Genomic DNA, 13,099 nt, shown 5'->3' with positions numbered 1-13,099 from the left:
AAGCTTTTGAAAAACAATATGCCACTTTATCAGCCTATTTTCAAAGTTAAAAAGACAATATATATTCATCTGAAGAAGAAAAGAAATGAGAAATAGCATACTGATTTGAATTAACCAAATGGCATTTTCGCATTTTCTTAATTTGTGCACACCTTTGAGCTTCAAAATGGCAGCGCCCATGTATGACTCCTTCTAGAGAATGTGTGTGTAGAATTTCAGTGGTTGCATGGTGTTTAGTGAGGTTTTCCTTTGGTGAATAGCTGCAACATCAAGATGGGCCACAGGCTGTTGAGATCATTCGTGCTGCCATCCTGTCGATCGGGATTCAGAGGCAGACAAATGTTCCCTACCCCGACAACGTGTTGGAGAACAACAACAACGCCTAATGAAACATTGTTTGGCGTTATTACTTCTGCCCGACGCAACAAGTCGGATGGAAAGGGCAAAGATATCAGCTCCTTGGTACAGCCAGTGTACGTCAAACCTCCCAACAACCCAGATGACATAAATGTTGGGGCAGAGTTAACCGGCTCTCTCAAAAAAGAAGACTTACTGAAATTGTTAAATCAGTTTTACAGAAGGCCGGAGATCAAGCGGCTGTCAGCCGAAAGTGGTCTGGACAACAAACTGTTTCATCAAGCTTATATCAGCTTCAGGCGGTTTTGTGTTGAGTCGGAAAATTTGCCTGTTGATCTTCATGTTGTCCTCAGTGATATCTTACAAGAGGCAGGGCATACTGATGATATTTTTCCTTATTTCTTGCGACATGCAAAAGAGATTTTTCCGCATTTAGAGTGTATGGAAGACTTAAAAAAAATAAGTGACTTGAGACTTCCTGCAAACTGGTACCCTGAGGCCAGAGCAATACAACGAAAAATCATCTTTCATGCAGGACCTACAAATAGTGGGAAGACGTATCATGCCCTTCAGAGACTGTTCAGTGCTAAGTCAGGTGTGTACTGTGGCCCGCTTAAAATGCTGGCTGTGGAAGTGTTTCAGAAGAGTAATACAGCTGGAACAATGTGTGACCTAGTAACTGGAGAGGAAAGACGATATGCTGACCCAGAGGGAAACCCCTCGGCTCATGTTGCCTGTACTGTAGAGATGACCAGTGTTACTAACCCATATGAGGTGGCTGTGATTGATGAAATACAAATGATAAAGGATACGCAGAGAGGCTGGGCATGGACAAGAGCGTTACTTGGAGTTTGTGCTCAGGAAATCCATGTGTGTGGTGAAGCATCAAGCATCCAGCTTGTTAAAGATTTGATGATGGTGACAGGCGATGAAGTAGAAATAAGAAAGTATAAACGGCTCACAAAACTGAAATTTCTGGACAAAGCTGTTGGGTCATTTGATAATGTGACACGTGGTGATTGTATCGTTTGTTTTAGCAAGAACGATATCTATACTGTTTCCAGGCAACTTGAGAAAAGAGGCCAGGAATGTGCTGTTATTTATGGAGGCCTTCCACCTGGTACAAAAATGGCACAAGCACAAAAGTTCAATGATGCGGAAAATTCATGTAAAATAATGGTGGCAACAGATGCCATTGGTATGGGACTGAATTTGTCTATAAAGCGCATTATATTTTACTCACTGATAAAACCAAGGCTTAATGAAAAGGGGGAAAAAGAAATGGATGTTATCAGTACATCGCAGGCTCTACAGATTGCAGGTAGAGCAGGAAGGTTTGGGACAGAGCATGAAGAAGGGGAGGTAACCACATTCAGGAAAGATGACCTTGCTTTATTAAAGGATATTTGTCGGAAAGAGATAGAGACAATAGAGCAGGCAGGTCTTCATCCAACGGCAGAGCAAATAGAACTGTTTGCATATCACCTGCCCAATGCTACCCTCTCTAACCTTATTGACATATTTGTCACACTGTCTCAACTGGACAGTGATAAATACTTCATGTGTAATGTAGATGATTTCAAATTTCTTGCAGATATGATTGAGCATGTTCCTTTAGCATTAAGAGCCAGGTATGTATTCTGTTGTGCTCCTATTCCCAAGAAACAGCCATTTGTTTGCACTATGTTTCTGAAGTTTGCTCGTCAGTACAGCCGCAGTGAGCCAATCACACTAGATTGGCTGTGTCGTCAGATTGCTTGGCCCTTCTCACCACCTGAAACTATACTGGACCTGGTTCACCTGGAGGGTGTCTTTGATGTCCTTGACCTCTACCTGTGGCTTAGCTATCGTTTTCAAGACATGTTTCCAGATGTGAGTTTGGTGCGTGACATGCAGATAGAGCTGGACTCAATAATACAGATGGGTGTATTCAACATCACTAGACTCATTAAGGCAACAGAGACGCCCACCTCAAGTGCCCCACCCACTGACGAGGATGAGTTTGAGATGAAGAGCAGGTCTCACAAATCTGCAATGGCACAGAAAAATTACATGAGTGATGATTTTGGTGAGAGGAAGTCCCAGAAAATCAGACATGAAAGAGCAGATTCAGCGTTTGACTCAAGACTTTCAGCAAACTTTGTGCGGGCAAAGTCTGAGACTGCTCAAGGAAAGGCAAATGGAAAAGTCAACCTAGGCCATGGGCGATTAACAGATCAGCTGATTAAGCAAGGCTTGCTGACTCCTGAAATGCTGGCAAAATTGCAGGAGGAGTGGCTTAGTGAGACTCCGCCCACTGGGAATACCCCAGGCTCGGATGACAAGTGACAGCTTTCTGAAGTTTTGCAGACAGTTAGGGTCAAGAGTTCCAATAGTATCAGAAGAAACATTACAGTGATGTCCAACAGTGCTGATTCTTAATGAACTGTGCTTAATTGCAAATTAATTGTGCCATAATAATTAATACATAAGAGCATTAATAGGTGAATGTGTAATTGGATGACACATAAGTATGCAAGATCACTGAAGTATTATATTTCTGGATTGCAGCCTATACATGTATTTGATTGTGTTTGTTACATTTACATATAAGTTATGCTATTCAAATTAATGTTTCATTGTAAATGTTTACTTGGAGATGTATTTTTGTTTCAGTTATGCTGGATGCCCATGTCATGTGTTGAGTTGTTATGAATCTACATCCAAAAGATTGTGTTGATTGAAGATTTTAGATGTCTATAGTAAACGTACCAAATACAACTCTCTTTGCCGCAAAAATTTATGTATTTTGGTGTTCAGGTTTTATGATGCCCTGATAATTGTGCTGAGCACTCACTGGTTGAGCAGTGTAATGGGATTTTGAACAAGATAAATAGACAGTGACTACCGGTAATGAAGTACCATGTTCTTTTTCACCTCATACTGGTTGGGCTGCAGCTTGAAGTCACAAACTTTGTCAGGCATTTGAAGATTTTAGAGCTGCTCATCTCAGTTTTCCCCACCCATTAACCTAATTACTGTCAAATATGAAGTGAAACATTATCGAGTTGAGTGAAAAACAGTCAGCTGGTTAATTAAATGATTAATTCACATCGTCTCTCAGTTTTTCTGCCTGGTTTCCACTGACTCTCACTTCTAGATCTACTTGTTCGCTCTGTTCCTAGGTTTTACTATACTGAGAAACCTCAGAACTGACTTCAGCTAGCTTGACTTCATGTACATTTTGGGTTTAGTTTCCTCACAGGTATAAAGGTGTTCATCATAGTTAGTGCCTCTACATCTTTGCTGACATGTCTCCAGTATTTGCAGATAAACAAGGAATAAGCTGCATCTGCTGTGGCATTTAGTTTACATTAACTTTGGTCTACCTTAATAATAGAGGGAGAAAATCAGAGAATACAAAACTACACAGTTTACTGGAGTTTGTAGCCAAAGACCTAGGTTGCCATCAGCTTTCATTGAAAATGGTATATACAATTTGCAGATATGCTAATTAACACTAAGCTAGGTATGGATGAAATGTGACATTACAAAAGTTGTTACATCTGACGTTATAATTTGTTGACAGAGTGGAAGTGGAAGTTTGTGCCCGTAAAATGTGATTTTGTGGAACATATGCACATGAAGTGTTCACCAGAGGGAATTCCCCATTAGCCTAGTGGTAGAAGTGTGGACTCCAAACACAGAGATTGCTGGTTCAAATCCCCATCAGGTAAACCCCATCAGGTAGGGAACTAACCAGGATCTGGGGGGAGATTCCGCAGGCACGTCTGGTGACTTCATTGAGACGAAAAGGCATAGAAACCATTGGCCATCATGGTGAACACACCAGTAACCCTCATGGTGAACACACCTGTAACCCTCATGGTGAACACACCAGTAACCCTTATGGTGAACACACCTGTAACCCTCATGGTGAACACACCTGTAGCCTTCATGGTGAACACACCAGTAACCCTTATGGTGAACACGCCTGTAACCCTCATGGTGAACACACCATTAACCTTCGTGGTGAACACACCTGTAACCCTCATGGTGAACACACCTGTAACCCTCATGGTGAACTGAGCTTGACAATCTTCATTTGGGCCCTTCCTCTGTCGATGACCTTGAAAACACTTTAGAGACGTGACTTGATGAGCTGCATGAATAAACATTTTTTGTCTGATCATTGACAATATATATTGTTCTTCGACCATGAAAAAAAAAGACTATGCTGTGATTGGATAGTCGTTCTAATAAATTCATTTTTGACATGTTTATTTATCTGACTGGTGTTTTACGTGGCAATCAGGAATATTTCACTGATACGACGGCGGCCAGCATTATGGTGGGAGGAAACTGGGCAAAGCCCGGGGGAAACCCACCACCATTGGCAGGTTGCTGCAGACCTTCCCATGTACAACCGAAAAATAAACCAGAATCAACTGGTCTTGAATTCACAGCAATTGCATTTGTAAAGTACAGTATCAGTATTCTGTGGACAGGTGAAACCTGGTATTTAATAGTATGAAGACGATATGAAGGTGTTGGTATTCTGTGACTGGCTGTATGGTGTATGTATGGTGTTGGTAGCTGTAGATGCTGTGAGCTGGGGGAACATGTACGGTGTTGGTAGCGGTAGATACTGTGACCTGGGGGAACATGTATGGTGTTGGTAGCGGTAGATACTGTGACCTGCGGGAACATGTATGGTGTTGGTAGCGATAGATACTGTGACCTGGGGGAACATGAATGGTGTTGGTAGCCATAGAGGCTGTGAGCTGGGGGAACATGTACAGTGTTGGTAGCGGTAGATACTGTGACGTGGGGGAACATGTATGGTATTGGTAGCGGTAGATACTGTGACCTGCGGGAACATGTATGGTGTTGGTAGCCGTAGAGGCTGTGAGCTGGGGGAACATGTACAGTGTTGGTAGCGGTAGATACTGTGACCTGGGGGAACATGTATGGTGTTGGTAGCGATAGATACTGTGACCTGCGGGAACATGTATGGCGTTGGTAGTGATAGATACTGTGACCTGAGGGATCATGTATGGTGTTGGTAGGGGTAGATACTGTGACCTGGGGGAACATGTATGGTGTTGGTAGCGGTAGATACTGTGACCTAGGGGAACATGTATGGTGTTGCTAGCGGTAGATACTGTGACCTGGGGGAACATGTATGGTGTTGGTAGTGATAGACGCTGTGACCTGGGGGAGCATGTATGGTGTTGGTAGTGATAGACGCTGTGACCTGGGGGAGCATGTATGGTGTTGGTAGGGGTAGATACTGTGACCTGAGGGAACATATATGGTGTTGGTAGGGTAGATAGTGAGACCTGGGGGAACATGTAGGGTGTTTGTAGTGATAGATACTGTGACCTGGGGGAACATGTATGGTGTTGGTAGCGGTAGATACTATGGCCTGGGGGAACGTGTGGTGTTGATAGCGATGGATACTGTGACCTGGGGGATCTTGTGAGGTGTTGCTAGCAGTAGATACTGTGAACTGGGGGAATATGTATGGTTTTGGTAGCAGTAGATACTGTGACCTGGGGGAACATGTAGGGTGTTAGTAACGGTAGATACTGTGACCTGGGGGAACATGTATGGTGTTGGTAGTGGTAGATACTATGGCCTGGGGGAACGTGTGGTGTTGATAGCGATGGATACTGTGACCTGGGGGATCTTGTGTGGTGTTGCTAGCAGTAGATACTGTGAACTGGGGGAATATGTATGGTTTTGGTAGCAGTAGATACTGTGACCTGGGGGAACATGTAGGGTGTTAGTAACGGTAGATACTGTGACCTGGGGGAACTTGTTTGGTGTTATTAGGGTAGATACTGTGGCCTGGGGGGACATGTAGGGTGTTGGTAACGGTATACACTGTGAACTGGGGGAACATGTATGGTGTTGGTAGCGGTATATACTGTGAGCTGGGGGAACATGTTTGGTGTTGGTAGTGGTAGATACTGTGAGCTGGGGGAACATGTATGGTGTTGGTAGTGATAGATACTGTGACCTGGGGGAACATGTATGGTGTTGGTAGTGATAGATACTGTGACGTGGAGGAACATGTATGGTGTTGGTAGCGGTAGATACTGTGACCTGGGGAAACATGTATGGTGTCAGAATACTGCACCTGTAGTACGGGACACGAGTAGCAGTATTATTCGTCACATCTTTATCTACCGTGTAAGGCATTATCAGGTAAACAGGCTTAATCACTGGACACTGCAAGTCATGCTGTACTTTCTAACCTGGAAATAGAAACCTCGTGTTGTGACCTACCTATGCGGTGTGATAAACGATATCAAAGTGTCCATTACGTTGATATGTTTGCTTTATACTGGCAGAGGGCGGGATTCGGCCTGTGACACTGAGCAAAAACAGTGTTAACGTTAAAGATTATATGCAGAGTTAATCTGTTCACCGACAGGAAAGACAGCACTGAATAATTTGAAGATGTCCTTGTTTGCGTTGGCTAGGATTTCCTTTGCTATTTTATTAAGGTATGTCTAATGAATGATTTATTGTAGAGAAGATTACACCGACCAGGTAAGGTACCTCTTGCAGTCGCACGTGTTAGCATACTTTCCCAAAATATAACAGCTTAAACAAATTCTTAAACAGTAATTTCTTCTCCAGGCGTTGATGACCAATGGGAGTGGCGTGCTCAGGCGATTGCATCTAGATTATTGGTTTAATTTTACATCCATAGATAATTGGAATTGCATTTTATAAATACTCACATATTTTATTATCATCACATTTCTCACCTGTACTTACAAGTGCCTCGTATTAACATGTTTGCAACAGCTCCAGTCCTACCTGACTGGACTGATTGCAATACTGGTTTCTTTGTTTCTCCAATTCGTTGAGGATTTAGTGACGAAATTCGAAATATACATACATACATAGTCCTAGTTAATTTATAAATAGGACTTGTGACTCCTTTGGGCATATCCTCCTTCAAAACGCCTTGAGCGTCCGTCTAGGGTCGGGTCACACCTAAGGCCTTAACAGAGGAAGTTGTAACTTCCTCGCTTGGCGTTCAGCATTAAGGGGATAGTGCAACGACTGGTTGATCCATCAGTATAATGGCTCGGGTGGGGCGACTTACTTGCCTTCGGTAAGTCGTGTCAATGAAGCAGCACTAGATAAAAGAGCCCTGGAATACGTCCTGCATCAAGGAGGCACAATACACATATATGCGCTCTAAGAACTCCGTCATTTGGCTGACAAATTGTTCATTACTATGTTAAATCCTAAGAACTTGCACTCACTCAAAACGTCTTAAATCGGCTATAACTTGTCGAAAAGTAAAGTCTGCCTACCACGCGTGGAAAAGTTTCTCAAAGTTTTGTCGGCTTTATTCCCTGTGATCTGACAACATGTTGAGTTATTCTGTCTGAAAAACTGACGAAGTGTCACCGATTAAGGGTAAACTGAATCTGGTATACCATGCGTTAAAAGGTCAGACTGAATCGGGTAACGTACGATAATAGGTCAGACTGAATCGGGAAGAATATGATACATGTGCGACAAACGGTGAAGAAGGATCGAGTAGTCTTCGATAAAAGGTCAAACCGAATCGGATAACATATGATAAAAGGTCAAATTCAATCGACTAGCATATGATTAAACGTTAAATCGTAACATAAGATTAAAGATCAAAGTGAGTCAGTAGCATGTATGATAAAAGGTCAAACTGAATCGGGTAGCACATGTTAAAATGTCAAACTGAACCGACTAGCATACGATAAAAGGTCAAACTGAATCGGGTAGCATTCGATAAAAGATCATTTGCATCCTGTAGTATGTTAAGTGAACGCATAACAAACCCTGAAGACCAAAGACGAACTGACTCTTGAATCGGAGCTCAATGCTTAGTCATCTTAGTTTATTTGTAAATGGTGTATAAATTTGATAAAATAAGAAATGGTAAACTTTTTGACTGAGTGGAGAAATGTCAGGTTCTGTGACATGAAGCCATGCTATACGTTGAATTCATTAATTTCTTCATTTATACGCAATGCGTATTCCAGTATTTTTCACTTGTGCCATGTCAGTTTTATAGATGAAGGAAACTGGAGTTCCCGTGGTAAAATGATCCCGTTTGACAAGTTTGGACTTGTATAGGGAACGGTTTATGATTACTTTTGGGGACAACATATTAGAATCCATTTTTCACACAAAGTAGCTATATACAACAGAAGATATTCTTTCCCACAGAACCAACTACATATATAAACCTTACAGTACACTGCAAATATGGCGTTTAGAACCTAAACGCAACCCTAAACGCATATTTCGTGTTTTTTTTACACCTTTAGATCCTTAATAAGCTGTAGTCCTCAACATGTCTAGTCATTTAGTATATCCCTAAACGCATCTTTCTCGCCGAAAACATGTTTAGTCTGTAAACATGTTAAAGGGAACTAGTAAGAATATATATTATTAGCTGTGACAGTTATCATGTTTCTGAGCCCGCTTTTAGGAAACCTCGTCAGATTTTTTACTTATGCAAAAGTGGTTTTCTTACCTCATCGACTCGGTCAATCTTTACGTGCTGTTTGCCTTTATTTTCTTCGAGAAAACGTTCTACGTTGGATTTTGGCAAAAGAACACCAACTTTCAATAGTTTAATAGGCTATAGACATTCTCGTGAAACAAGTCCCAGAGTTTTTTTTTAAATAACCACATATATACTTGTTCTTTGTAGTTCCCTGGGCACATCTTCCCTGGCTGAGCCGACGGTCTTGAAATCCTTCTCTGAGATCGTGGCATATGCGAGTAGTGGAGCGCCTATACTGATCAGTGTGGACATTGACCACTGTACCCATGACTTCCCCCCAAACCTCCAGCCATATTCTTTCACGGAACGCCTTGATTTCTTCATTCTTACTGATGTAGGGATTTCATCTAACAGAGAAACGACAGTGAATGGAACTCGACTAAAGCTGGTCGGTAAGCTTGTAACAATTACATGATTGCCAGTCTGTTTTACTTCTGATGATTTTCCATACACGTGCAAGTGAAGCTTTTTGGTCTAAGGTTGTTGTCATTTGTTCAGAATTATAGGCCTAAACTTGTCTCAGTATAGGCCTGTATGATATACACTATATTTAATATATTATATACAATTCTAGTCTACATCACCTGCGTCGTGAGGGGCCAAGGAGCTTCTCACCAATACGGTCGCGGTGAGTTCAATTCCAGCTCATGCTGGCTTAATATCTGGCCATACGTCTATCGGAAATCTGCAGAGGATCACGAGTTTCTCCTGGGTTTTGCCCGGTTTCCTCCCATCATAATGCTGGCCGGCGTCCTATAAGTGAAATATTCTTGAGTACGGCGAAAAACACAAATCAAGTAAATCAATATATAACCTGCGTCGTGAAATTGTCTTCAAGTAAAACCCTAAGCTGCGGACCGCGGACTGTTTGGTGCAACAATTAAAATACGAAGTCAGCAAACATCTCATGGTTGTATATATAAGCTGTTTATTAAGACCTTTGTAATATATAGCCCACTGACCAACGATCATATTTGATAATTTTCACCAGGCCCGGCCACTCGTGTCTTAGCCATGAACCTTGACCCATCTGGATCGGCCAACTTCAGAATAAGCGATGTCGATCCGAGTACAGGGCAAGTCGTAACCTCGGGCACCATTGTTTGTCGTATTGGGTAAGCCATTCAAAGGACCTGGTATGGTAAGGTGGGGAATCGGCCCCAGTGCATTTTCTTGAAAATGCCCACCTCAAGAAGCGAAATTGACTGTGATTGATTTATTTATTTATTTATTTGATTGGTGTTTTACGCCGTACTCAAGAATATTTCACTTATACGACGGCGGCCAGCATTATGGTGGGAGGAAACCGGGCAGAGCCCGGGGGAAACCCACGACCATCCGCAGGTTGCTGGCAGACCTTCCCACTTACGGCTGGAGAGGAAGCCAGCATGAGCTGGACTTGAACTCACAGCGACCGCATTGGTGAGAGGCTTCTGGGTCATTACGCTGCGTTAGCGCGCTAACCGACTGAGCCACGGAGGCCCCGACTGTGATTGAGAGCTGCTGAAAACACTTTTTGAGTTGTTTTACTCTTCTTTTCATGTTATACAGGAAAAAAATCATGCGACCTAGAAAACTCCAAACATGCACTGAAGCAATTTATCGGTCGTAAAATCGATAAGTGATTGGCCGCTAGTCACACTGAAATATATATTTACATTTTTTGTATTTACTGAAATTTACAGAATTGTGCTTGGATTTTGAAATTTTCACTTTCTTCCTCTCTGGGGCCGATTCTCCTCTTTACTCCACCAGGTCCTTTTGTCAGTCCGATACATTTGGCTGAAAAAGTCACGACTAAAACTTGTGCCCTTCATGTACATCTCAGTATTATCGATAAACCCTTATCTGATTATAGCTAATCAATACAGTAGTATCAGTGGTTTACATAAGACATATCATACTTTTTTGATAGTACATGTATATTTTGCTATCTCAATGAACAGGTCTGGTCTAACCCCAACTGCTGGAGCCAGTCCCGGTGTTCCTCTCATCAATTTTACCGACGTTCTGGACACACTGCAAGCAGGTTATAGAGTATACGTGGCTGGCGAATTGAGCAGATGTAAACAGCCTGGACACCGCGAAGGAGACCAGGGACACCTTCTTGTCTATGGGAAATTGTGGGTAAGTTAAACAACATACTGAATTTAATATCTTATGGAAATTTTCTGTTTGAAGGCTACCGGGAAGTATTTTGTTGAATGTATCAGACACACATATGTAAGCGTAAATATGTCTTTTTCGCAACGTCCGATGGGTGAATCAAATTCACAAAAAGGCTAAATGAAAGCTTTACTGACATGTAGACCGATTAATCCAATCTATAGGTAGGCCTACACGTATATTGGAACAACTGGACACCCATAAACCAGTAATGTTAGGAAGATGTAACATTAGAATCAGAAATTTGAATCAAGAACGTTTACGCCTACACAAAGTTTAAAACCGTATCTGACACGGTAGGACGTAATCTTCTTCACGCCGACATGAAAACATAATTTCTTAATATGTCGATCGAATTGGATACACGAACTAAATGCTCCGAGACTGTACTTTCAGTTTTGAATTGTAGGCAACCGTTCAAATGTTGGGCGCTATAATGCAGCCTCTCGATCATTTTTCAGACCATCGCATAAGCCAGGGCGGTTCCGTGACGTTCAGCAAACAGACACCATTCCTGGAAGCCGACGAACTCTCGCATGGTTATGGCAATGTTAAGCTAAACAAAGATGGGTCCATTGATGTGTTTTACTACGTCTACAGACCTAACGCTCAGATAGCCCCCGTTAGACAGCACTGGAAGTGTCAGCTACAAGAATCATTTAACTATATCAAACAATCCTAGCCGGAGAAGGCATATACTTTACGCAAAAGCAGAACTCGTGACGTCTGTTAACTAGCTCAAACCTAATTTAAAAGCTTATATAAACAGCATTATGCATGACAAGTGAGGTTGGTTCGTTTCCCAAAGAGATGCAGTGCTTATTCTTGACACATTCTCTCAAAGCAGTTTCAATTTCCAGGCATCAACTTTTGACTTATTAAAGCCTGTGTGTGGAAATCTTATACATACTATTTCTAAGAACCTGTTCATGTAATATTGTGAATAACTTTGCTTGTAAGGTTCTGGGAAAAATACCGATGCCACCGCCATATTGACACGTGTGCGATTTTCTGGCAACAGTGGCGGTGATTATCAACCTACGGAACTGTCCGAAAATACATGAGATATTTCAGTAATTATGCATCCAAAAAGTGCAAGACGATACATAATACGTGTCTACCAGAATCGTCGTTGCTTGATGCCCTTATATATATGCGAAGTAAACAAATTAGATATGAAGTATTTATCTGAATCCCCGTATGTGTTTCCAGCCTTTGGTTTCAAACATTAGGAAACGTAATATCTTATCTGCAATTTGTAAAATGTGCAAGAATTGTGCCAAAGTGGTTAAACACCAGATCAGAGGTTAAATGCTGGATCAAAGATCAAAAACTGTATCACACTGTAAACAATGTGTCACAGCCTAAAAGCTGGATCAAAGAAGGCAATTTACACTGGATCAAAACTAAACGCTGGGTCAAAGACTTAATACAGGATCAGAGGCATAACACTGCTTCAGGGGCTAAATATTGGATCAGGAGATAATTAACACTTAATTAGAACTGAACGCTCTGTCAGAGGCCAAATTACTGGATCAGAGGATGAAACACTGGATCTGGCAGGAGCTAAACACTGATTCAGATGTTAAAAGCTGGACCAGATGTTAAAGGCTGGGCCAGATTTTAAACACTATATCCAACAGATGTTAAATCTCATTCAGATGTTAAACATTGGATCAGAGGTTAAACATCGGATCCAGCAGGTGCTAAACACTGATTCAGATGTTAAAGGCTGCACCAGATGTTAAAGGTTACACCAGATGTTAAACACTGGACCAGATTTTAAACACTGGGCTGGGCCAGACTTTAAACACTATATCCGACAGATGTTAAACCTCATTCAGATGTTAAAAATTGGATCAGAGGTTAAACATTGGATCCAGCAGGTGCTAAACACTGATTCAGATGTTAAAGGCTGCACCAGATGTTAAAGGTTACACCAGATGTTAAACACTGGACCAGATTTTAAACACTGTATCCCACAGATGTTAAACCTCATTCAGATGTTAAACACTG

The 13,099-nt window shown here is 41.8% G+C and overlaps 2 protein-coding genes across 2 annotated transcripts; both read left to right on the top strand.

The window, feature by feature from the left end:
• The first annotated feature begins 225 nt into the window (after window positions 1-225).
• Window positions 226-3,125, top strand: LOC135468375 (ATP-dependent RNA helicase SUPV3L1, mitochondrial-like). Its single transcript, XM_064746593.1, has one exon. The coding sequence runs from the start codon at window positions 274-276 to the stop codon at window positions 2,683-2,685; it is 2,412 nt and encodes an 803-aa protein (XP_064602663.1). The 5' UTR covers window positions 226-273; the 3' UTR covers window positions 2,686-3,125.
• Window positions 3,126-6,708: 3,583 nt separating this feature from the next.
• LOC135468917 (uncharacterized) lies at window positions 6,709-12,808 on the top strand. Its single transcript, XM_064747406.1, has 4 exons — window positions 6,709-6,851; window positions 9,065-9,309; window positions 9,909-10,032; window positions 10,864-12,808. The coding sequence occupies exons 1-4, from the start codon at window positions 6,805-6,807 to the stop codon at window positions 11,051-11,053; spliced, it is 606 nt and encodes a 201-aa protein (XP_064603476.1). The 5' UTR covers window positions 6,709-6,804; the 3' UTR covers window positions 11,054-12,808.
• Window positions 12,809-13,099: the final 291 nt, after the last annotated feature.

This window comes from Liolophura sinensis, chromosome 6 (genome assembly GCF_032854445.1).
Source record: "Liolophura sinensis isolate JHLJ2023 chromosome 6, CUHK_Ljap_v2, whole genome shotgun sequence".
NCBI lineage: Eukaryota > Metazoa > Mollusca > Polyplacophora > Chitonida > Chitonidae > Liolophura > Liolophura sinensis.
This window is presented reverse-complemented; position numbering and strand designations above follow the sequence as displayed.

Excerpts from the sequence above, each read along its gene's own strand:
- LOC135468375 (XM_064746593.1), top strand. The coding sequence starts at position 274 with ATGGGCCACAGGCTGTTGAGATCATTCGTGCTGCCATCCTGTCGATCG.
- LOC135468917 (XM_064747406.1), top strand. The coding sequence starts at position 6,805 with ATGTCCTTGTTTGCGTTGGCTAGGATTTCCTTTGCTATTTTATTAAG. Across the intron at positions 6,852-9,064 it reads TCCTTTGCTATTTTATTAAG|TTCCCTGGGCACATCTTCCC; the intron begins GTATGTCTAATG and ends TGTTCTTTGTAG. Across the intron at positions 10,033-10,863 it reads ACCATTGTTTGTCGTATTGG|GTCTGGTCTAACCCCAACTG; the intron begins GTAAGCCATTCA and ends CTCAATGAACAG.